At 39.5% G+C, this 27122-nt stretch overlaps 1 protein-coding gene across 1 annotated transcript in view; it reads right to left on the bottom strand.

Moving 5' to 3' along the window:
* Window positions 1-8690: 8690 nt before the first annotated feature.
* lpar1 (lysophosphatidic acid receptor 1) overlaps window positions 8691-27122 on the bottom strand; it is a 47195-nt gene continuing 28763 nt past the window's right edge. Inside the window, exons 2-3 of the mRNA XM_079659203.1 lie at window positions 23992-24744; window positions 8691-12694 (exon numbers count right to left, since the gene is read on the bottom strand). Coding sequence (XP_079515329.1) covers window positions 12363-12694; window positions 23992-24730 — 1071 coding nt within the window. The 5' untranslated portion in view covers window positions 24731-24744 and the 3' untranslated portion in view covers window positions 8691-12362. The remainder of the gene's footprint in view (window positions 12695-23991; window positions 24745-27122) is intronic.

Here is a 27122-nt window from a genome sequence, read left to right on the forward strand (position 1 = left end):
ATCTACAGACCTACCCACAGCCAATGTCCTTAAACAACCTCAGTATTATTTGAAGGGCGCTAAGGCATTATCACACAGTGGATGATAGAGAATTGACTATTCATTTACAGTAGTGGAATGTAACGAAGTACATTTCCTCAAGTTTTTGTATTTAATAACAACTTTGAGTCTTTTATTTAAATGCTACTTCTAACTCTACTACATGTCGGGGGAAAATATTGTACATTTAACTGCACTGCAATTATTTGACAGCTTTAGTAACTTTGAGATTTTTGCATACAAAATACGATTATATAACAAAATCATTGGAAAAATATTGATAATTTTACATTTTCATGCCAAAGAATATCAACCATTTTAAAATTATGTTTTATTGTGACAGCATTTATCACAATTTTGAACAGACCAAAGTATCATAATAACACATTTAAAATAATACAAATAATTTATCTTTCTTTTATGTAATTAAGAAAACTGTTTAATTGTGTGGAAAATGTAAATATTTCAACTGGAAACACAGAGAGGGCCAGACCCTAAAAGTTATTCATGCTTTATATGCCGCTTTCTCTCAGTTTATTGAATAACAAGCCTCTCCTAACACATGTTTCGTAACAGCCCCCCACCCGCAGATTGTAGATGCTGCAGTGTTAACGCTCCCCACCAGAGGGACCAGAGGGGTGAATGAAGCAGGTTGGCCATATGCGAGTCAGTTTTAAAGTGAGTGTTTGTGTTTCTTACTGAGAACATTGTATACTTTTGTGAATGTGTCTGCTTCCCAGCGTGTGCAAGTGCTATGGAGGAAGTCAACGTGTGTGTGTTTTTGGGATGCCCAATGTAAACTGTTTAAAGTAGGCAGCGTGGAGTTTAGCCTTGGACCGGTCATCCCTCCTTGATCTAAACTGTGGATCAGACTGTCTTCACTCCCGCTTCCCACTGTGTTATTCCCTCTCCTCACCTTTTCTCCTCCCACTGATTTCTCTATCTGCTCCATATTTACTCCTTCCTTTCCTTTTGTTTATTTGTTTTATCTTTTTCCATATTTGTTTAATTTACAACCACCAATGCATTAGATCCAATGCCAAGTAGGGCCACATTCATTGAAATCAATACCAATGTGATTGTTATGAGTTAATTAGGGAATGCATTGTTAATATTCTAATTGTGAATGAACATTTATTGAAAACAATGCTTTGCCAAACATGCATCCTTTACTTACACATGCGTATTAAATCACTCAAAAGTTTGAAATGGTTAATTCCATGAATGTACATTACTATTTTGCTTTTCCTTGGTGCGGTAGTTTTTTTTCTTTTAAGAGTGCAATGTGAAAAGTACAACCCATTGACTTTCTAGCGATAACGGCCGACATGGAAACGCAGAAAACGATAACGGGTCGCAAGGTTGGTAGATCTGCGAAGGAACAATCTGGGGGGGGGGCAAACGGCTCCGTTTTTACGCCTATACGATCATTTCCTGATAAGGATGACGCAATAGCCCCGCCTCTTCCCACCTCTCCTGCTCACCCCCGCGCCCCCCGCGTCATTGCTCATGTGTTTCGCCAACAACAATGGCAGATCACAGGGTTGCTTTCGTGCTCCAGATGCTACTGGCCATGCTACAGATCTTAGTGCAACATCTACAGCGCCTCCATCAGCAACAAGTGGACATGGAGAACATGACCTACATGTTGCTAAGACTACCGCGGGGAATAACCAGAAGGGCAACCAGGAGAATGTCTTGGGTAAGACCGGGCAGAACCAGCAGTTGGTGGGACAATTTATCCTTAAGTGCTAGTGGAGGCTATTCTTCATGGGGTCCTCACACACTCAAAACATACATAGACATACATACAAAAAAATTAAAACAAAACAGCTCATAATTACATGCAATTTACAGTGATGTATGAAGTGAAAACTAAAATGGTCATCCAATTATCGACCAATTATACTGAGCCGCATTTTCGGCTCAGTTGAGTCACCCTCCGCAAGGTGAGTTCCCACGCAGTCTGCATGATCGGCCTGTAGGGAGGGACGGCCCTGAGCCTACCATTTAATGCATGTAACATGTATTATTAAGCTTTAAAATATTTGATTCTCCAATGTTCAAAGTGTGAAATAAAAAATAAAATTGGCTGCAACCACTTTCAGACTTTCTTTGAACATGAAGTGCAACAAATAACAAATGTGCAAACGCAGTATCATATATATATATATATATATATATATATATATATATATATATATATATATATATATATATATATATATATACTTTCCCATAAGGACCCAACGGTACACGGGTGTCACATGAACTTTAATGTTCTGGAAAGTTACTTATTCAGCTTTAGCCTTTATTTTATCTCATGAAGTCCCAGTCTGGTGGGTCATGGTCCAGGTCATGTGATTTTGTGTTCCCATAACAATATAATAATAACATTTCTTGATCAAATTGATATGAAACAAATGAGACAAAATCGGACTTAAACATTCACAGTAAACCCAAAGGGACATATGCACAATTGGAAATATGATTATGATCGGCTCAGTTAATTTAGCTGATTCAATTATATTTAGTTAATATTCTTTATTCTTTAAAAAATGTTCAAACTAATTTAAACCAAAAAAATCATCCTCATTAATGAAGTTATATATAAGAGTTATGTTACCATTAAAGCCCAATGTGACATATATGTCACTTCAGATATTTGACACTACTTGGTTACTTGTCAGAAATGTGGTCTATTTAGTTATCTTAATTATGTATGTATCTATATTATGGTATTATAATTATTGATGGATTAATGTGCTCATTACCTTAATGTTTCAGATTTAAATTACATTATATACTGCTGGGTAGCTTGTGAAATTCACCATGGGATCAATTGTCATTTTAAAATATACTGCACATGAAAGACAAGACTGTTATTTTTTTTGCAAGGTTTTTTATTAAGAACAAGGTTTACAGTCAAAGGAAATAAAACACCTTGGCTATCAAAAAAATATTCAAACTGTTTCAACTTCCAGACTTTCTTTTAACATAAAGTGCAACAAAAAAGTGACGCTCAGTGCTTTATCAGTCCTCTTGAAACAGTGACTGCCTGTATGAAAAAGTGTCCGAGTTTGTTCTTGCTGTGTAGGTCGGTGTAGGCAGGTGTGGCCTTCTTTGCATGAATGGTGATGATTCCTCCTGGAAATGTCCATGTCCACCGCTGCTACTGTGGGGGTGTGCATGAATTAAATCCCTCATCTGGGAAAAGCCATCCCGAATAGTGGCATTCATCTGCTGCATGCCGTCTGCGTTGCGGATGGATGTTTGCTCCATTAACTCCACCATCCTCTTTTTAATTTGGAGGTCTTCCTGCACTGCATGATCAGCAGGATGTTTCCTCTTCAGCCGGTCACTTCTGTGGCCGTTCAGCTGTGCCTTGAATAAACAAGATAATTTTGTTATTATAACACAATAGGACTATAGCCACCAGATAACATAAGACCAAAGGCATGTTGTGAAATAGCTCTCAATACATTCTACTTTTACAAATACAACAGCTCTCAATACCTTCTACTTTTACAAAGCTTAAACATGTTCAGTGTTTCTGTGGAAGGTTCTGTATAGTGGTAGCCTATATAGCAAGTCCGTTAAGCTTGAAATCATGAACATACCTGGAGCAGATCCCTGCGATGCCTTACAACCACAGCAGCTGGCAGACTTCCGCTGGGTTCGCTCGACTCTGGGTGTGGCGAATGCTCCAAACTCTGGGGTGAACTTGGTCCGGAAGACGACTCTTCCAGGTCCCCCCGTCTCGATGCCGGAGCTGAGGCCGCGTGTAGCAGACGAGCCACCCCAGACCTCATCACACAGCTCGAAGAACATGAGCACATGAGCACTGTCTTATCCTCTCTTTTATTTATTTTATACACCAACTCCTGCATCAGCACTTTTCCCAATAGGCACTTTATTAAGTATGCAGATGATACGGCCCTCCTATTTGATGAGGAAGAGGAGCATGGGCCTGTCCTTGACTTCTTTATTAACTGGTGTGAGAAGTCAAACCTGCTTCTAAACACCTCAAAAACAAAGGAGATGGAAATTGATTTTAGAATAGCACAATCGCCCAACCCTACTCTTTTAAATAGCGAGCCCATTCAATGTGTCACTGAGTACAAGTATCTTGGTGTGGTGTTTGACCACAAGCTCAGATGGGATGTTTGGTCTGAGAAAATAAATGCTAAGTCTCAACAAAGAATGTTCTTTTTACGTAGATTATTGTCTTTTAATGTCGGCAACAGAATGGTGAAGATGTTTAATCATGCTTTTATCGAAAGTGTGCTCTCCTTCGGCATTATATGCTGGTTCGGCAACGCAACTGAAGCTCAGAAAAAGTCAGTCAGGAGGGCCATAACATTGTCCAGTAGATTGACAGGAATCTCATTTTCTAATATACAATGCTTATATAAGGACAGAGTTTTAAAATTGGCACACAATATTGTGAGTGACCAGAGGCACCCTCTTGCCTCTTACTTTGAACTGTTGTCATCCGGGCGGAGATATCGTGCCCCTTATTTCAAAAAGAACAGATCTAGGCTGTCTTTCGTCCCACAAGCCATCATAAATGAATAAATGAATAAATGATGGCTAGGACGCACTGTTTACCCCGCTGGTCTGGCCCTGTCCCCCCTATTTCGCAAATGAGGGCCTATAGGCCCATTGTCATGTCTGCCGATATCTGGTTTTCTTATGTCTGTTTGTTTTTTTATCTGTGTCTATGTTGTTGTTAGTGATGTATTGTCTTATCTTTTTAAAAGCCTCTGTGATGTGCTGCAACCCATTTTCCCCTAGGGGACTAATAAACTATTTCTTCTTCTTCTTCACAACACGTCCTTGGCCACTCCGACGCCCAAGGTCCACCGCCTGCCTGTATTTAATGCAAATTTGCTTTAGGTTGGCGGTAAGCTGGATCTTTGTGATGGCGCTTGCGTCGTGAGGGAAGTCCTTCTCTTCTGTCGGGGTCCTCGGATACTGCACCTGAAATGCAACCCATATATCGCTATATTTATACCGGCAAGTCTCCCAGTCAAAATTCTCCTGTACTTTGGCAGTTTTGTAGTCCAGTGCAGTACAAAATTACCTACCCCACCTTTAAGGGGACTGATGAGAAACGTATTTCCTCTTCGTTAAATATTTCCATGTCCCTTCTTTCATCCCTCTCCATTACCACTGTATCTTATCACTATTTGCAGCCAGTCCCTTCCTCCAGAATCCATTTGCTCTGTCTTATTTGAAATTCATCCTAAAGCCAGCTGCAGATACTTGGACGAAACACTCATTCAGCAAATTAGCGGCCTGTCCTCTTTGCAAACAAGAGGTTTATCTCAATGGAGTTTCTAACTTTCCTGCCAACTTGCAATAGCAGCGGACAGGAGATTTATACTGGCGTGAAAAATGACTTCCTGTTTTGTCATGATAATCTCCTTTGGTTCAGTACATTTTTTCCAGCGCAGAAATATAATATTGTCTCAAAGGAAGCTGTGTGTTGAAAATGTCTGAATGTTTCAACAGATCTGCTGCAATTCCTGGATGTCTTGGCATGTTAGCAACTCAGATTCAAATGTCTTTCAGACTTTTCCACACGTCATAGCTTTAACCTATCTGCCACAAATGCGGTGGGGTATTTGACCGAGGGGATGTATTTGTCAGTCAGCGCACCATAATGGGAACCATGGAAAGTGTCTGTATTGACATTGTGACAAAGATGTGACATCCCCCTCATTCAACGACAGTCCAGAGGAACTTCCCGAGCTGCCGCACTGGCTCTGATTGGTCCATTCAGGGAGCAACAGGAAGTAGAGAGACGTATATCAGTCAACTGGAGGCTAGCACTCTACAGCTGTGGAACAACAAACATAGAAGAGTGTGCGTTACACACACAGAAAATTATTCCCTATAAAAACATTTGGCTGTTGTTGCTAGGGCTGCTGCTTGCTTCATCTCACAGATGACACATAGTGGCCACACTTACAGTATAGCGTTAAACATAAACACATACCACAGTTGTGCAGTACTGCATGTTTTGTAGGGTCTGCTTTTTGTCCCATATTGCAATATAAAGTCATTACTTTCTAATGATTCGTTTTCATAAAGTGAGTATACCTGTCCAAACATTTTTTTTCTTTTGCAGTGAAAAGCAACTCAAGAACACCAAGGATGAATTAACCTTTTTAGCCCTGAGCATGTTTTTCAGGTCTCAGGCTAGAAAATGACATTCCCAGAACAAATGACCATATCTTCCCTTCTAAAAGGGTTACATTAATAATCTTTTTCCTCAAAGTAATGATAAACCTGTGAGTTGGATGTAGAAGAGTCAGAATCAATATAGATGTTTTTTTTTTTTAAAGAAAATTTAGATTGAACCTAGTAAAAAACTGTAAATTATATTTTTCGTCCAAAGATTGTTTTGTACTTATAGTGAAAACTAGCCTTGGATGATGGTAAGGTAGACTAAAAGCTTTAGGAATCCAAAGTACAACATACAATAAGTACCCTGTATCAAGATTGATGCAAAACAAGTGACATTTGACTTTTTTAGAGAGGTTTAGCCAAATAAACTCCACCTCTGAGGTGATTTGGGTGGAAATGGGGGTTTTACCGTTTCTCTGGAACCCATTGGTCGATTTTGGTGATTGACATCTCTTTCTGATCATTAGAGCCAATAGAATCAAAGGGGAATCTCCCCACTCACACACATGTGAGTGGGGAGATTCGCCCACACCTTTTTGATGTTGATGTTGATGTTGCGGCAGTGCCCCGGTACCGGGCTCTCTCGGGCTTAACAGGTTGGGTTTTCTGACAGCATTTAAACATGTGGTTATATCTGCTGACAGTCAAGGCTGTACAGAATGTGTGAACAGCCTCAAGGTCTTTAGATTATTAGGTCTAGCAAACCTTCATGTCATGAAACATATTATCAGTCTAGTCTGTGTTTTACACTGTGTGTTCCCCTATTTGCCTTTTACTAACTTTTTGGATGTCAAAGAGACAAAAACACTGGTGGATAACAGAAAGGAGCAAGGATAGCAGAGGTAAACATGTAAGGCAGGGGTCATTGACTACATTTGTCCAAGGGGGAGACATTTTTCTCGCCAGACACACTGAGGGTAAGAGCACTGTTAATCTAGTAGGGTGTCAGCAATAATTTTAGATAGCTATGCAGCGAGTCTTTAGCTCTGCGCAGCTAGCTTAAAGGGGACCTATCATGCAAAATGCACTTTTGTGCGTCTTTTATACATGAATATGTGTCCCCGGTGTTCCAGGGAACTCACCAAGTGTCAGAAAACACAACCCTCTCTATTTTCCTCCATACCCAAATCTCTAAAAAAGGGGCTGCAACGGATCTGATACAGACTGATCCAGATTTGAACACTGTCCTGACGTCAGGATGGTGGCGCTACGGCTATTGGGCCAACTCTCCACCTATCAGGAGAATGTGGGGTTGGGTCACGGCCGGCCATTGCCACTCGAAAGCGCTGGAGACGCTGTAGTACATATGCCAGGCCTGTAAGTGGTGCTGTAGTCTGCCACAAAAGCAGCGAAGAAGACTTCCCACGCATGGTTGCCATGGTTGCCCTTCTGTTTATTCTCCGCTGTGGCTCTTTATCTCCCTCCCCGAGGCAAGTGTTTGCTCCTGCTGCTGTAATTCAATGCAATCCCTCCCTCGTTGTAATTCTCTCCGGTTAGTCCACCAGCAGATGACAAACACCCACCTCTCCGCCTCTTCCAAGGAACAAGGGGACCGTGCGGCAGAGTTTCAGTTGGGTTTTCTTTCGCCGGTCAACATGTCCGTTAAAGTTTAAATCTTCCGGACAAAATTAGAAAAAGTGCCGGACAAAGGTCTTCTTTGTTATTTATTGAGCTTTAAAACAAATGAATAACGACTCTATATAATCATATATAAGAATAAAACACGGAGGACAGGGATCTCTTTTTGTCCCCCTCTTCTCCCCGCTGCAGCCCAGCAGCTGATCTCAGAGCACGCTCCCCTCTCCTGCAGGGGGGCGTGGTCAGCTGCAGCTCACAGAATCAGCCCCCTGCAAAAACAGGGCTGGAGAACAGCAAATAGAGCGAAATGAGGCAAGGCTAAAATGCATGATCTGTTTGGTATTTTGAAAACAGAAACGTATAAATATACCTTATATAGGTATGGCCCTACAATATATCATTTAAATATAGCATGATAGGTGTCCTTTAAATTATTAGCAGTGAGGAATCGCTGTCCAGTTTGTTTTTCGTATACTCTTTTAATAGTCACATTTGGATGATGCGGTCACAATCTAAATGTTTAAAGTGCATTAAAAAATGTATCAAACTAGAGTTGAACAACATCAACCTACAGTTTGAAACAAATCAATGCCAAATAAGGTTCACTGACCAGGCTAGCCGATTAGCATACTACATTGCAACCGCTGCAACAGATGGTACAGAAGAACTTCCCAAACTCCCAAAACTGCTCAATAATAGATTATCCTAAGAGCAGCACCTGGAGAGAGTCACATTTCTTTAATTCATTAATATCCTGTGGCCCCAAATGGGAAGCTTTGGCGCACGGGGTCAACAGTTGACAATCACTGATGTAAGTTGAAGTAAGATCCACACGTTCAGAAAGGCCTTATTTCACAATAGAAAAACACCACCACATCAACATTTCTCATGTTTTTATTGTTGCTGTGATAACACTATGACTTTGGACATTCATTGATAGTGGCCCGTACAATATGGATGGTATGGAAATTACATTAACGTCTGTGTCAGGATTACTTTGTACAAACTACTGGTACATGTTTTTTTTTTTATCTTGGCAAATTTTCAACACAAATATTTCAGACCTACAGTTAGGAAGCAAAATCTAAATCATTCAACACTTTGGGATGAACAATATTTGGAATCATGATAACACCTGCTTGTTAAATGAAAAGACTAAATAGATACATTAAATTAAAACCTCAATTAGTGTCCCCATGAACAATTTAAAATGCAAATCTAATATTTTCATTTGGAACAAGTTTCATACATTTATGAAATCCTTCTTTTTCATAATAAAAATGTAGGCTGTATTTTGTTATTTGCTTTCGGAAAAAGTGAAATATCGTTCTAACCATTTATATTTGGTGTACTTTAAGGCAATTGTATAACTAAAGTTTTAGCAACACAAACATACAATGATTTCCATTTGTTTTTTCAAGTGCACTCTGGGACACTATGATGACATCATTGTTGGGCGTGGTTACAGGTACAACAACTACTTTCAACCAGAGAGGGCGGTAAAAGGCTCCTTTGGTGTTTGGTTACTCTTAGGACGACTTGAAGGCACTGCACACATTGATATCCCTGTTTCTGGGTCACAAACATGTTAATAATTGTAATAGTTTCTACAGGAAATGCATTAATAAGGGTCACAATAAAAACAAAAATAATTCATGACATAAAAAACAAAATCCTACAGTACATTTGGACAGATTATAACACACTTAAATTTACAAACAGAAAAACACTTTCCCTTTGGTGATTAACTCTGGATAATACATTTTATATACATACATACTGTACACATATACTTACAAAGGTGTGAAAATAGCGACACACTGGTAAACAAGTAAATAGAAAGAAGGTTTTGTTGGTTAGCTATATAACCTGAATTTGTTGGAAAAACGGGTTGGTTTAAGAGCTGTAGATTGGCAATTAGTGGCATTGCTGCACTGCCAATACTCTTGTGAGGCCTGTTGTGAAGTTAAGGACGGGCCAACTCAAAGGCATATCTTAAGGAATTAAGTTGAATTGTCCGATAAGTAAACATCTAAGAGTGTTTAGTATGGCGAAAAACACTCAAACAAATATTTACAAGGAGAAAGAACCAAAGGAATCCACTTCACACTCTTAGCATCCAGGATACCCTGAACAAAAATACAATCAAAACTCTGGATGAAGAACTCATTAAAAAAGGAAAGTATTTTGGCCAGCTTTGAAAGGCAAAACTACCAGCTGACTTAACTTAAGCAATGCAGCTGAAGAATCCCTGACAAACATCTTGCTTCTTGGAAAAGAGTTGACTGTTTTTGGCTGTGATGCTCACTTTTCTGTCAGGTTGTTTGGAGCTTCATCTGTGTATTTCAGGTCAAAATGCGCACAGCAAAACATTCAGCTAGTGATTTTTAACAATGTACGTCATAGCATCACCAGACTGTAATGAGATATCCCCATTCAACTCTGCATTGGCCCTAAGAGACAACTGGCATACCTTATTGTTGTCTGTACCCCTTACAAATGGACTGCGTAAAATGCTTAATGTCTTGAGAGGGTTAACATTTCATTAAGTTGTGAAGGTAAACAAGACAAGTACAAAGTCCAATCTATAATATGTGCCAACTTGATTACCCAATAAGATTTAAATACATGATGTGTCCCTTTAGATGCCATGCAGAGGGACAACGATGATAAACATCTCAGCATTTGACAATAAAGACTGGTTAACAATAAAACATGGTGAATTTCCCAACAATCTCATAATGACATAAATAGAACATCATATATTATAGAGGGACATCTGTATTACTTCATATCACCGATAACACTGTTTCAGCAAGATATTTGTGCTTGACATTGAGTTTCTGGTTAATAGGAAAGATATTTTCATGCTTACATATTTGAAATGAACTTCTTGAGTCTCTCTCTGATTGATGCTAAAGGTGAACTCTGACGAAGGACTGAAATGTAACTAAAATATGGAATGCCATGACATTTGGAGGTTAGTGTTTTCAGTCAAATTGGTTACTATGCATAATTGGTGGCAACATTGATAGCAACTAACAATTTTAGCAAGCATTCATCAACTTCCAGTTCATGCTATAAAGATGGAATGACCCATATTGTCACCTTTAACAATGTTGAGTTCTAGTTTTCAGAAATCTTCATGGATAACATTTACAACTTTTTTTCAGTTTGATAGATCCTTCCCATGCCACCAGAGGGCAATTGCTAATAAACACTGCTTCTACTTCAACATTCTCTTACCCCCCCACCCCCCCCCACCTCCCAACCTTATTCCTCAGTCAGCCTGGACACAGAGACCCTTGATAAAACCATTTGAGGCAGACAGCTCAGCACATTTCATGTCATGATCTGAAGTCTGTTAACGCTCACCAGAAATGACCTTCACCTTGTATCCACATAACACTGTTCTAAAAACCACAAACATCCTCCTCCCCTTTTTTGGTTAGATCCCTGGAACAACTTGTCTCCAACTCCTTAGACGGAATAAACGACAGATTTTGGACCCCTTGTTTATTTAAGTTGGAACAAAGGAAGGAACTTGATTCACCAAAGCATTAGTAAGAAAAGAAGATCAGTAGAATTGTAAGTCCTCAAAGTAAGTAAGTAAGTAAGTAAGTACGTAAGTAAGTAAGTAAGTAAGGTTGTAAGGTCAATTCCATTAGAAAAGTGATGAATCTGTTGTGGAAATGAATAGTGGCTCTGTAAACAATCCTTCATTAGTGCTTTTTCTAAATTGCTAAACCTTTTGACCATATGAGTGTTGATATTTATTTTTTTGCAGAATCAGCAGGGTGTGCCAAAATTGTTTTCACTTTCCTTTTATGGAAATGTATCAAGAAACCAACCTTAAAGTTCCAAAGTAAAAAAAAAAAAAAAGGTGAGGCTGCTGGAGATAGCCAAAATAAATGTTCAGTTGAACGTGATGATCACAAAACTGAATTTGTTTGTATGAATTTCCCAAGATTTCAAATGCTTTCTCCCAAACATAAAAGAAAAAGAAAAATAGCGTTTTAAATCTTGGTTCAGACTCAAACTGAATCCGTAAAAGGATGTGAAGGAAACTTTGACGGCAGTGTCATGCTGTTTGTACGGAACATGTCGAATGGAAATGAAAAATGGGGATCAAGGGGGAGAAATAAAGTCTAAAACATAAGGCTACAGGATACACAGTTAGAGAAGACTATGTTACTGGCATTACCTTCATTTCACAGATTAATTTTAAATAGTTCATATCAGCGTTGTCCTTATCACACTTAAAACAAATAGAAAATAACAGCTAAACAAAAATACTAACAGACCCCACACTTGTCTTCCTCCACACAGCATTAAAGTCTTATCTTCTTTCTTCGTAATTGCCTTTTTCCTTCATTGTGACATCATCCAAATCTTCATTAACTCTACTCCACCTACATGTATCACGTCACCGTCTTAAGTTCATACGAAGTCCCTCTAGACCTTCCCATGCTGCCCTTTACCTTCTTTCAGTCAGTTTTTCAATTGGAGATGAACCCCTTTGACTAATCTCCGCCATCTCCAGCCTTTCTTTATACCACCGAGTGTTCGTTTTTGTGGTTTCGGTGGTGATGGTGGGGGTGCGAACTGCCGGTCAGCACCGTGTGGTTAACGGACGACGCTGAGCGGTCGGACCCCTCAGCCACCGTGCCGTTGACGTTCTCCGGCCGCTGACAGCACAGGATCTGCCTGAAGGTGGCGCTCATCTCCTTGTCGCGGTACGAGTAGATGATGGGGTTCATGGCCGAGTTGAACTCAGCGAGAAGCAGGAAGAACTTCTCGTAGGTGAGGACGTTGCAGTTGGCGCAGAAGACGTCGAGGAGGAGGATGACGAGGCCGGGGGTCCAACAGACAATGAACGCACCTGAGGAGACATGAAGCAAAGGAGAAAGGGGTTGAAATTGGTACTCGGACATGATTAAATGTTTACAACAATCCATATATTTTTATTTTATTCATGTCCAATCCAATCCAACTTTATTTATATAGCATATTTAAAAACAACAGAGTTGACCAAAGTGCTGTACATCAATAAATATATAAAAAAACAGCATAAATACATTTAGACAAAACCGATAGGACAAAAGGAAACTAATGTAAAAGCACGAGACAATAAAACCATACTTAAAGACACAGACTGAAAACCCTCATACATGATGTAAAAAAACAAGACTATAGAAAACCCCAATTTAGAAAACACAGGCTGATACGTCTTATACGTGGTCTGCAAAAGCACGGGAGAACAAGTATCTTTAAACGAGATTTTAAAACAGGCAAAGTGGGGGCAAGTCTGATGTCTTTTGTGTTTAGTTCAATACACCAAATGTTCAATAAAACAGTCTAAATCTTTTTTTGTTCAGTTTGTGTTTTTAAATATAGAAATCAATAATGCACTTCAATATCTCTTTATTTATAAAAAATAATAAAATATGCTTAATATACATAATATATTTTTAAAAAGCCCTGGTTTCCCTTTAATAGAAATGTGCAAGTCACCCAAATGAATAACTCAAGCCTTTAAGTGGCACATACAAGACAGATGATTGTATATTTAGCCGGTTTGGCCCCTGTTATGTGTCATGGCTTTGCTTCTCACGTGAGTTACTATTACTCATCAGTCATTAAGCTTAAGTTCTTATCTATTCTAATGTCTGGATGTCTTATTTGAATTATGACTCACTGCCAGAGAAATAAACCCGAGCACTGATGACTTAATCAAAATGGCATGTATTTTTAGTGTCGCCTTAGAATGTACGACTCATCATGCGGCATGTTTGAATCAAGCTGATAACGAACCCCCAAAAAGTTAGAATGCAGAAAGTGTATTTGGCACTGAAAGAAATGTTTACAACAACACATCCCTATACAGTATGGTGCAGATGAGGACACAGTTGATTATTTAAAACAAGATAAACACTCTGAAACCACATTACCATCACTTAACAACCACACCATCAGTCTACAGAACAAAACAACAACACCCATATCACTCTACAACCACATATACAACTTTTAACAATACGTTTGAGTACAAAGTTCTGTTAATGTACAGTGATTTCAAATACCTTGTTATTGTGGGTGCAAAAATACCACTAAAAAGGACGGTATTTCCTTTTATAAATATACCTAAATGCATTACTAACCAGTGAGATATGAATAATTTAAACTCATTGTAAATACATATTATTCTTTTATCTTTATTTTTGATGTTATAAAGTAAGAAACAACTAAAGTAAAAAGAAAAGAAAAGCCCTGATGTTCATTTTTTACAATCTGATGTGAGGAAAAATGATGAAATGAGGAATTCAATTATGTCCCTAATATATATTTTCCAATATTTTAGTGCAATTTTGACCAGATGTATTCTCATGTAATATAATACTGCATACTTTGACTGTTACATAATGTATATACAGTATACTATGACTGTAGCTTAATAAGAATCTGTAACTTTTAGGGCTCCAAAGACCGGGATTACCAAGAACCTTTCAAAATAAAAGCCCAATGTCAGAAGTACATTTGAAATATGTCCAATGAGTCAAACTAAATAGGCAGTTATCATGAGCTCTTTCTAATGTGGCGCCGTAAACATAATTTGCCAGTGCTTTCCTCCTCAAAACACTTAAGGTTTACATGATCGTTCATCACCCTAAATGTTTCTCTTTCTTAATGTGCAACATCTACAGAAATAAATGATTGACCTCTACCTCATTTTTGCAACCAGATCTCCAGTACTCCATCCCCATATCTACAACCTTCTAACCTCATTTGGGAAGTACAACCCATCATCATTCATCCGAGTGGTTGAAGTGTGTAAGCAGAGTCGAAGGGGGTCACTGATTCATTAGTAATGAATGTCCAGGTTAAGTATTGCGAAGTCAGTCAACAGATGCTATTTGTCACAACCATAAGACAACTGTAGGACATTACACTCTTGAGATGGTAAAAAAAAAAGTCTTGATGGGAAATAAGTGAAGTGGAGACAGAAAGTGGGAGAGCGTGAGACACAATATTGACAGGCATGCCTGCTATCTGTTAGTGTTTCGCAGGCGGCAGCTGCAGCGAAGGCTTGACCTCACTTCCCAGCTATGCAGCCATTCTCTCCAGAGTTAGATAAATTCCTCAAAGGGTTTGCAGTCCAGCGGAGAAACTGTCTGAGATAGTTGTCTCTTATTGAAACATCAACAGGAAAAGACTCAGCACAAAAAAACAACACCGAAACCAACATTATGGGTGTATTGTTGAACCATGTTTCCTGCCTTTTAGAAACACTTGCGATAGTGATGATGGAAACATGATATAGTCCTGGAACCCAACCCAACCACAACCCTTATTCTTGTCCAAGAGAAACAATAACCATAACAATACAGTATAGCAACTAAATACATGTCTACATTCCCAACAAGCCTCTTCTTCAACATTGGTTCTGTTGTGTTTTAAATGGATGGTGAAACATGCATATTTACAGGATGTTAGCCCTGCCTGAGAGGAAGAAACTTTGTCTATGTGTGAAGTTATGAACCGAGAGGTTTAACCCTTGGATTCTTTCATTTCCTCTCTAAAGCCAGGGGTGTATGGTTGCTCGCGTTACACCCTTCATCTCAAAGCTGCTGCTTTACTCTGCCCAAAAATATGTGGTGTGGTTCACCGAGGCCACAAAGAGCAGTGTTTCTGCCACAAAGGGTAAAACTGAGTTTTCGTTTACGGAAGAAACAAATACATATGTTGGTCGAAGTCAATCCATTTACCTTGTCACATGAAGGAGAGTGGAGAAATGGAAAGTCAGTGAAAAATAAATAAAGGCCAGACCTGGAAAGATCGCAATTTAGGGAAAACTACATTTTTACACTATCCAGGACTTTAAAAAAGTCAGGGGTTAGACAGAAGCAAAAATGAATGGGTGTTCGCACATAACAGCATTTTAAACCATTGAAATCTACCTTTATGTACTTGATCATAAATGGGAGGCAGGGGGTTGTTGATTATTAGCATAGGCAACACCCCTTAAGTTAACACTATAGGCATGCTTAAAATGAGAGAAACCACCAAAAAAGTAGCTCGAAAATATCAAATAGCCAAACTGGAATTAATTGATATTAATGTCATTTTGCAAGAGGGACAAAAACAAGGAAAATTGATAAATTACATAAATCAATGGATACGAAGCAGAAACCCTTGATACGAACACAAATGCAATAATACTTAAAGGTGGGGTAGGTAATTTTGGAGAAACCAGCTCGAGTGCGCTAGAATTTGAAAATACACAACCGAAAGAAATCGACCACTTCCTTACAGAGCCCCTCCTCCAACACACACGAATGCGTACATGAGCAATGAGGGCACGAGATAAGTTTGTGCACAGATGGAAAGCTGACAGGCAGGTAGGCCATCCGTGCTTTTTACAGCGCTACGGCTTCCACAGATGACATTTCTTTATGGATTTTTTGTCAAAGCACTTCAGATATTCATCGCTATCGGGATGTTAAGAGCATTCCATGGAATATAACAAAAAGTGTATCTCGAGCCGGTTTCTCAAACTTACTTACCCCGCCTTTAAGTATGATCTTCACCCACACTCAGTGTTTTAAAAGTATTGTTCCATTGTATATCCTATTTTTGGACCCAAAAGGAACCCAAAACTGAGTAACCACATTTTTGGATTTCAATGAGTACTTTTTTATCATTCCTAACTGCCATCCTTTGTTTTGTCTTTTCCCAGCAACATGTATGAGAGAGAAAACAGAGGGATAAAAAATAAGGAAATAAAGGAGACCAGACGACGTTGACAATGAACTCCAAACTGCCACAAACACACACTTAGACAAAAACTGAGTGTAGACACAGATAAACACTTACATGTGCAGACACAAACACGCGCAAACACTCACTTACATAATTACAAAGGGCATGAAGAGATGGAAGAGCACTCAAAAACGATGTGAAAACATTTGGACGGTGATAAAAGCACTCGGTCCATCCCAGCAATATTACCAGTGCATTGTTAGCGGATTATATGTATGTCTAATTTCTCCTTCAGATTAGTCAATGGAACTTTTTTTGTGTTGTTAAGAGAGGCTCTTCTCTAATGCCTGACGGTTTATGTTTCTTCCAGACAGAAATGCATCATTAAGAGGTTAACGACGTAATTCTTCAGCGTAAGTGACATATTGTCTACAGCAGCATGTAAACTGCTCTGAGTCACAATTACAGAGGTACTTAAATATGAGTTTTAATGGCTTTAAGGATCATGTTGTTGGTTTTAGCACGTTTAGTACTTTAACTGGACATAACACATTGTTCTGCTATCGGGATTACATTGAAACCAAAGCCGATTGAGTTTGATTTACAAGCTTAAGGATGTGTTTACTGAGACCATTATACAGATTGATCTTTACGTGGTCCTGACCAATCATTCGTAACTGACGAGTACGGAATGTTGAGTAAAGATAAATCAGGATTTGTGAGGTAGGGTGCGCCCTGGTCGAATGAGGTCAAGGGATTGGGTAGGGGTGGGGAGGTTTCCAAGGATTACACTGTTGATTTTTTTTTCAAAATGGTACGACAAGAATTGTTCCCTAAAATTAACTGACGGTATTATCAATAGCTACACTAAGGTGAGGTACTAAGGTATTGGGTGAAACAATTTTGTTGTAGCCCTGACAAATTGACTTGCATAACTTGAACGTCTTGATCACTTAAGATAAAATCAATAGAAGACAAGCCCCAATTGGCCAAGGTCCAACATGTAGTTTTTCCAACAAGTCTTAAAATTACACTACAAAATGTGTATTTGCCTATGCGTGCCTCTGTAAATCAAATCTGTACTTTGTTAAGGTTAGTGAAACATTGTGGTCATGGTAAAACACACCAAGATTGACCAGGAGACAAGATTTTAACTGACGTCACCCACTATGTGTCTACGTCACTTGCACTGACGTACACCTAATCCTCCACTCCGACCTCCTTCCTGAAAGTGCCTTGTGTTCTGTTTTAACTAGATCACTTTGTGCTTTACACACAAAACAACCCTCTCACCATGATGTAATGATGTTAATTAGAACAGAAAGATAGATGGAGAGTTGTCAGCAGTAACGGCAATCTTTCAGCATATACTGTAAAATGTAAATGTAACTTCGCACTGCTCATGAAGTCACTGATCCTTGTAGGGCCGTGTCTCACACTTCTGGGTTTTGATGAATCCCACATGTAGAAACACACTCAAGTCATTATCGAGCTTCAAACTCTGCTATCTGGGATATTCGTGCCTTCCCATTGTTTCTCGAATGTCTTCATGTCGGCTTAGGTTTCCACTAATGTGCGAGTCTCTCAGGAACATAAAAATGAATAAACACCCGAGATTAAATTACTGCTCTCATTCTTCTGTTTGTCTCACTCTGTCTCTTGCTGGTTTCCTGTCTCCATCCTCCCTCTGTTCCCTTATCCTTTCATTCTTTACATGTACTGCATACATTTTCCATATTTTCTTTGCGTCTTGTCACTTACTCTATGTTGACTTTTCTTCGTCAAGCTTTTTCGACAACCGGTCTTTCTCTTTGCCCCGTGTCTGTTTATCTCTTTAACATGTCCCTATCCGAAATACCATCTGTGGTCATGACCATGATACCGCTGAAGTAAGAAACCATTATGTATATTTCAGAAATGTCCTGGAACTTCCTCATTGTCCGAATAGGGATTTGTTTTTTTCTGTAGCATCTTTCCCGCACCACTTAATTCCGCACACACTCACATTGGAGATTAGATTAATCGTCCCATTCAGTGAAATGGCAATAATGGAGGTTTTCTGTTCTGCTCACACAACCATGCTTAATGTATCGGAAGAGTTTCTGGTAAGCAGCAAGGACTCACTTAAATCCAAGTTACTTCTTTATTTTTTCGCTCCTTGATGTTCTGTTGTTTAAAGGATAAAATGAAGATTATTCACCACCAAATTCTGAATCCAATTTTCGAAAACTGGATCTGATTTAAAACCACATTTTGGTCTTTGAAGTATTTTAAATGATACCAGTCAGGTCCTATCCTGCAACTGTTTGCAACTGTGTGTGGTAACAATTAATTGCATTCTTCTTCTCGCTTATTGAAGCCACCAGATTCTGTTTCCTGGGGTTGGTGAACAAAGAAGTTTTCGAATTAGAATGGCCCTCGATTATTCTGTCCCAAAACAAATTCTTCAATTCCATATCTCTTACTGTAGGAAGGATTTGAGGAAACTGTGGATGTTTAAAAAAAAAAAAAAAAGTCATAATGACAGATGCTGCCATTGTGTGCCAATTTCTTGCATTAAGCGCTTTGCACGCACATATGCGGAAAACACGGAAAACAGGTGACAGTGTCCTGTCAACACTGCTCTCGGTCAACCAGAAGGCACACATGAATGAAAAAAAACAGAGAGAAAGAATTGTGTTGATATCTAGACAAAGAAATCTGACTTCTTGGGTTGAACATTGATTGGTTATACATTGCGAGAAACAAATGTAAGTCAGTGATATGGCATCTGTGTGCATGTGCTTGTACTATGGTATGTCTTGGCGCTCCACTCTGTCTGACGATGCGAGTGCCTACAACACCAGGGGCATTAAGATAATCGAATCATTCACAGAAGACCCCTGCATGAGCCAACACCTGACACACAAAGGGTCATGGTTAATTTGACAATGCAGTTGACTCATTGAAGAGGGATGAAGGGAATCTCTGTTGGTGCCATTCAAAGTGTTATTTTCAGCAGAGAAGCACTGTTGGTTGAATTAGTGATTTTGTCAGTTCTTTTATTTAGTTTGAGTCCAATAACAAATATCCTTGTTAGTTTTCAAATCATATTTTGTCAACCTTATCCTGTTTTGGGCCATCTGGTCCCATCTTTGTCAAAGAAAACTAGACTGAACAACTTTCATAGGAATTGATGGGGTCCTGCCTCGCTGTTCTCTTTATAAAACCATGGTGAGCATGCATTTTCTTTGTAAACTCTTTGCTCGATAGCACCATAGCACTACTAGTGGTACACAAATACAAAGGGTACCTTGCATGGGAATGACTTTGTGCCTGTACTTGTGTTATAAAGTTATTTCCACATGTGTGTGTCCATGTCTCTCTTGTCTTTGCGAAACAAGCAGAGCTCATACCACATTCTGGTTTTGTTTTCCCACAGTAAGCTTCAGAGTTTATGTGAATGGAGCCAATCTCTTGTCCCACTGTTCTCTCTTGTGCCTAGGGTCTGTGTGAGTGTGAGAGAGTCTTTGTGTGTGCATGAATGTGCCCAATTGCATGCAACCAACTTTCCATCCCATCCTGTCCTTCTGAGGAGAAATCACCCATGGCTGGTTTTACAGTATCCTGAGAAGAACAAGTGGAGAGGACAGCAGGCAGCAGGGGAGCACTTATCGTCATCTGTTCAGCAGATGGGATATGCTGGACAGGGAACTGCTGTTTGGTTCACTTTTTCCTCAAGAAGCTTTTACTTCCCATAAAAAGTTGCATGTAATCAAAACCCAGTACACAATGACAGTATGAACTCCAGTGGAGCTTAGAGATAAATGTAATAGAGATGTAAATAAGTCACTGTAACGCACATCCAATTAAAGCAAGAAGAAACTAACTCCCTTCTGTCAGTACAAATACAAATCTTATTTTCAATCATCCTAAGAATGACCTCACTCAACAGTGGATTCCAGACTGAACCAAAACACATCACACCCTTGCTCAGAAGACTTATTTTCCCAGTAACACTTTGGCATCAGTAAAAAGAAACAGATGAGATTTGTTTAGGAATGGTAAACAATACTGATTCAGATTCATTTTGGAGATTTGCAAAACTGTCTTGACAATCGTAAGACTATTCAGACCGGCAGACAATCACTAAACATGCCTTTGTAGCTCGGCCTAAGCAAACAGTGTGTTTTGCCCCATTACGGAAAAGGGATAAAGTTCTATTTTGTTGACAGTACTTGTGATGCAACGTAAACAAGTATTTCAATTAGCTTCAAAATGTACTCAGTTTCACACCCTTTCAACAAGTTTCAAGAAAATCGGGCTGCTTTTCCTCAACTGAGTCCTTCGACGATTTATAAATAAGTGTTAACTTCTCTTCAATTCCAGTACTCAAAGAGACAAAGAGCAGCAGTAGTTTAGTCAGTCAGTGTGGCTAATTTAACTTTTCAGTTGGTTGCGGAGTAGCTTTTGTTTAAAGATCTGTTTCCAGATAAAGTCAAGCTTTTGTAAATTCAAAGCTTGGACTCTCACGTCATTGAACACAGGCCTGTTTTTTACTGGCTCAACCTGAGATTGAGCAACTCCCGAGATAGGATGTATTTTGTTTAATTTCTGCACAATCCCCTGTTGTTTCAGGATGAAGTCATTCACCAGCATTTGGAACACGTTGCCATTTATAGTTTTTTTTTGTTTTTAGGGATAGAAGTGCTTTGGATGACTCACACTTTTGTTCGGAACATTGACTACAACAAGTTAGGAACAGCACATGACACAAGAACTTCCAATGAAAGATATCCACTCCAGCTAAATCAGGAAGAAGCCTCATAGGCAGGCACATAAACAAATCTAAAAGTGCCTTTGCAAAGAAAAATTGCCTCATAAGTCATCATAAGAAGACATAACCGCTTGCATGAGTCATACTCAAATCTGCCTTTAAATATTGATTCCAGCTAAGTTACAGAAAGCTCAAAAACTCCCTCAATCAGAATCTTTTTAAGACAGAGAGAAAGCTCAGATTTCCTTACGGTCTAAAGAGCAGACGTTCTGGCTGACAATATCTGCTGAAACGAGGTCTGCATTAAATGAAAGAAGTAGCCGAATGCCTCAAGAGTGCAGTTTTACACCTGTCTTCAAATCTGACTCAACACAATCTGATTGGCCGAGAGAGGAATGTACCCAGCTGCTTTCAACCACTAATTAGGAGCCAACAGGTGATCTGATTTACCTGCAATAGCTCAGAAAATAATGACATTTATCTATTTGAATTGTATGTTTAAATATGCAAATTAGGCATTGTTTTATTGAATATTTTCTTAACCAAGCATTGGATAAATCCAGGTTAAAATGTCTTCAGTTTTTTTTAGATATTAGTCAGTTCTAACGAAGGGAATTTTGGAAAAATGTCTTTCAAGCGGGAAAGCTCTTACAAAGAGAAAAATACATGTTTTAAAAATAACATGGTTTATACATCAGGCTATGAAGGATATACAGTAAAAAGAAACCCGACACAAATGGATAAAACTCAAATTAACACTTTATTGTGTATTTTTACTACTAGTCTGAAGAACCCTATTGTTTTTGTCTGTAGTATCTCACCTTAAGAGGCCTCCTTATGTCTGCAGATGAAACTGCTTATATACCATAAGGCAGGTTAAATAAGTAGAAACAAACAAAGCATCTCCACAGCAGCAGAATATTTATGTCCTCCCGTTTTCTACATACTGCAGGCTGCAGAGCGCATTGTGCTGACCACTGCTATGAATTAACTCTGGAGTAAAGACAACAGGATGAGATAACACAGCACATAGGAGATAAATCACACAGAATCCTTTGGTATGTTTTGTCTAGGACCAACATATCCTGCTTCCAGGCAGCAAGAAGGGCCTTTCCCACAACTCACTTACTTTACACAAAACTGAGTTAGTATGCTACTTTGCTTTACTGTAGAAAAACAGCAACGGCTCTATTTATTACACAGCACGGAAGACGCCTGGAGACGTGCAGAGTGGGAAACATACACAATCTCCACTGAATGCTCGGACATACAACTGTCAGACTGCACACACAGAGCAGCTTAAACAGGCGCTGCTTCATCAGAAAATAGTTGTGTCACAGTGTAAGCTAACCCAAATGTACCATTGAGTAGTATAACGTTACCTTGAAGGATATGGATATTGAATGTAGTGATGATGATATGCATCAGAAGGTTCAATACACTCAGTCATGTAGTCTAGGTAAAAACCAAAATATTAAAAGGCTTGTAAAGGAGGGTCATAATGATTATCAGCAGGTTCCTTTCTAATATTACTCAAAATCTTCCTTGAAGAATTTTCCCATACATTTGCAGAAGTTGGAATCGGTTTAATCTCTACTTTAATTTACTTCAGGAAATAGATAAAGTGATTTTGCTCACAGCATCAAGTAGAGAAAACCATTGTCATTGTCTTTGCATACAAACTAGCTATGACAACAAATGTCCACCATCCACAAAGAGTCTAAACCTGGTTTGTAGATTCAACTTGCATGACCTTGTATAATGTTTAATAAACAACATATATACAATTTCAATACACAATGGTTTTATGAGACCATATTCATGTTGCACTGAACAGACCTTGTACAGAACTTACTCATACACAAGCTCGGCACATTAACATAACACGTGGCTGAGATGATGTATTTGAAGCTTACAGTGGTACTAGGCAGACACTGTGCTCGTGCTGAATGATACAGCCTCACAGACCCATCAACAGATCCATTGTTCTGATGCTGCTGATGAGTTCAAATGTGGCATTCACTGCTACAGAGAGATTGTACCAGATATACAGGGTAGGGGTGGCAAGTTCGAGATAAATGTATAGAATAATAGCGATCATTTAATAGCAGGCTAGATAGACAGATCCCTAGGCAGATCGCTAGCTTGAGCTACATATGGCTCACTTCGACGACTCACTTCTACTTCTACGTTCTTTTTGTTTAGATTTCCACTGCCGATAGTAACCCCACAATGATGACGTGATAGTGACGCCACGTGAAACTTCCGTAACATCCTCTTTAACGCAACACTTGGTAATTAATTTAAGCATCAGCCAAACGTTTATGCTGAGTCACTTGAACAACATAGTGCTGACGTCTGTTCCTGAGGTTGAATAATTACAAACATTTTCACTATTGACAGTAGCGTGTTCCCTGTTGTGGTAGTGACGATTGTCTCGAACCAATCATTGGTTGGAAGTGTTGCTTGAACCTCAACCAAGAAGGGAACAAAAAAAGAACCAGGAACTATCCACAACTATTGCGAACAAAGAACAATTCAAGTTGAGCAGAGTAGTCTCATCCCATGCAGTGGATATGCACTGGTTGATAGATAGAAAGATGGAGGCCAAGCTAGTTGAAACGATGGATAGAAAGAAAGATTAAAAAACACGTATTTCTTACCCAACACAATCGCCACGGTCTTCAGCAGAGACATCATGGTGTCTCGGTTGCGTCGTTGTCCGGAGCTGTGCCGTGACATCCTCATGGTCCTCTGGCGCACATAGACAAAGATGTGGGCGTATAGCGTCACCATAACAACAAAAGTCACAAGGTTAAACACTGCCCAGAAGATAAGGTAGGAGTTGCTGTAAAGCGGCGCCATGTTGGAACAAGACCTAATACTACAGATGCAGTTCCAACCAACGCTAGGGATGGCCCCCATGACTATAGACATCGTCCAGATTATGACTATCACCACCACCACACGCCGGTTACTCATGCGCGTGTGTAGCTGCATGCGGAACACGGTGATGTGGCGCTCAATGGCGATGGCGAGTAGGTTGGCGACAGACGCCGTCAGGCTGGTGTCGATCAAGCCCTGCCGCAGCAGCCATGTGGACACAGTCAGACGCCTCGTGTTGGGCCCCGTGTTGAACATTAGGTAGAAGTAGGCCAGTCCGGCGAAGAAGTCAGCAGCTGCCAGGTTGGCCATCAGGTAGTAGATAGGGAAGTGAAATCTCCTGTTGACGTAGATGGCGATCATCACCAGGAGGTTGGCGAGCATGATGAAGATGCACACGGTGATGCCCAGGCCCATCACCAGCTTGCTCACGGTGTTCCAGTCAGTAGCGAGGTACTTGCCACTGCGGTTGTAGAAGAAGGCGATGCTCTCGTTGTAGTAGCACTGTTCGTCATCCATGGTGGCAGTGGTTTCTGAAAGGAGAAATTATATTAGTTATGTACAAAGAATTGAGCGATTTCTGTGAATTTTCTCAACATTTTGCAATTTTTTCGACCAACTCTAGGAATCATCACAACATCCAATAGCAGATATACAGCAATGGGTGCTTTAGTAACCATGTAAAGTATGATAAATATATTTGAAAATAGTATTTTAAATATGTTTTTGCATGGATGTACAATATGACACAATAAATAAACCGTCCACACTAATCAGAATGGCCTCTGAGTTCATTTATCATACGTCAAATTTATAATTCGGTCAAGAATGAGTTAATGCATAGAGTCTTGGAAAATGCATAGCCTATATTCCTCACACAGAGCAGCGCTTTGGGAGAACATGTGGACCTAAGCCGGGTCCTGAAACATGGAAAAACTCAAATCCCCTTTGGATTTAGACTCCACATTATAAGTCCTCATTTGTGTGTGTTTGTGTGTGTGGTGCAATGACTGTTTCACACACAAAAAGCAACAATCCTTCACAAATATTTACGAGCTCTACAGTATATGAGCAAAAGGTGTGAGAACATTCTGAAAACAAACCTTGTATTGTCTACAAGTGACAATTAACAGCAACACTACACAAGGGTTGTGTGTCTGCATGTGTGGGTCTGTGTGCCTGCTTGTGTGTTTATATGTTTGCTGTGTGAATAAACCCCAGTGTGATATGAGTCTGCTTCTGAAAGTTTTACGAATGTCCATAAAAAGAAAGTGCATCAAAAACGGAGAAAACTAAGTTCCATATGACACTTAGAGTCAACTCACACACATATAAACAATGCTCACAGGAACATGTGTGTGTGTAATTAGCTCCAGTCCAATTCAAGTCTGGAAACATAACCCCAGGGCTAGAGTAAGAGTGTGTGTGTGTGTGTGTGTGTGTGTGTGTGTGTGTGTGTGTGTGTGTGTGTGTGTGTGTGTGTGTGTGTGTGTGTGTGTGTGTGTGTGTGTGTGTGTGTGTGTGTGTGTGTGTGTGTGTGTGTGTGTGTGTGTGTGTGTGTGTGTGTGTGTGTGTAAGAAGGAGATAAAGCAACAGAAGAGGGCAAGGGGTCTAGGAAATAAAGAAAAAATCGTGCATTAAAGTGTTTTGCTTTTGTGGGAATCCTCTCCCAATTCCCCCCTTCTATAAGACAATACAAATTATCTATTTCCTCTCTGCAATGACAGCAAAGATCTCTGAAAAAAAGATCTGCAAACATGAAGGATTTTCTCCTCTTGGGCTCATTTGCAATGTTGGAAAAACAACCTTCCCCTCTCAAAAACTAGCATGAAAAATAAAGGGTGCTCTTGGAAATGTGTTGAAAGTTATGAAAGCTGAAGCTTGCTGAAACAATTATGGTAGAGGATCTCTTTATCTCATTGGCAATATACTGTTTTGATGGCTATGATATACAAGAAATGCACCAAAAATAATGGACTATTGCATATAATCTAAGAACGTGATTACTTTATATGACTTTGCTTCTGTTCCATAGAACCCCAATGCAATACATTCAAAATGTATCCCATATTTTAAGAACCATAATCCAATACAAAAGCAACATTTCCATGGTCTATACAGTCGACCTGGCTCAGAATGTTGGCAGCGCACAACATCTTTGTACTTTGCCAAAACGGGTGTGTATTAAGCGTGGCAGTGCACCAATAAAAGTATTTAAAGGAAATCAATTAAATAAACCGTCTTCTGGGTTCTGTTTATATGTCCAATTTCCTGAGGCAGGCCGATAAGGGACTCCATCTGCAGCCATGTTTGCTTGGAGTGGATGTAAGATGTTATTTCATTAACTGAAAAAGCAGTGCTACATTTTATTAGCTTTATTACATTATTGCTCGTGCTGAACAGCACCAGACAGGCCGGATGTTTCTGCTTCATTTCTGCTAACTGGTTTCAGAGGACATGTCAAAAAATAAACATTAGCCACGAATCATAACTTTGATCGTAATCGTAACTTTTCTTCAATACGTGTTATGACTATTGTTTGACATTGGACCATTGCTACTAGCAAATCTAATCTATATATTTTCTATAAAGAGTTCTCATTCATAACACTCCGTTCGATGTCTCACTATGGGATGCGCCTCAACGCGTATGCAAACAGAAGCATCAATCTCATTACGCCAATCCTGATTGGCTGGTGATCTTGACGTCTACGTCAGGGAATCCACCCACCCTATAAGTCGCTTGCGCTACGACGCAGCGTCATTCAAACACCTCTTCTCGTTTTAGAGCACATCTCGAATTATCAGTAGCCGGGCTAGCTTAACGGTCCACAGACTGAACCCAAAACATTCGGTCGACGGGCGCTTGCCGGTTACTTTTTTGCTTTGCAAGAAGACTGAACAATATTAAC

This window comes from Notothenia rossii (genome assembly GCF_949606895.1).
Source record: "Notothenia rossii genome assembly, chromosome: 11".
Taxonomy (NCBI): domain Eukaryota; kingdom Metazoa; phylum Chordata; class Actinopteri; order Perciformes; family Nototheniidae; genus Notothenia; species Notothenia rossii.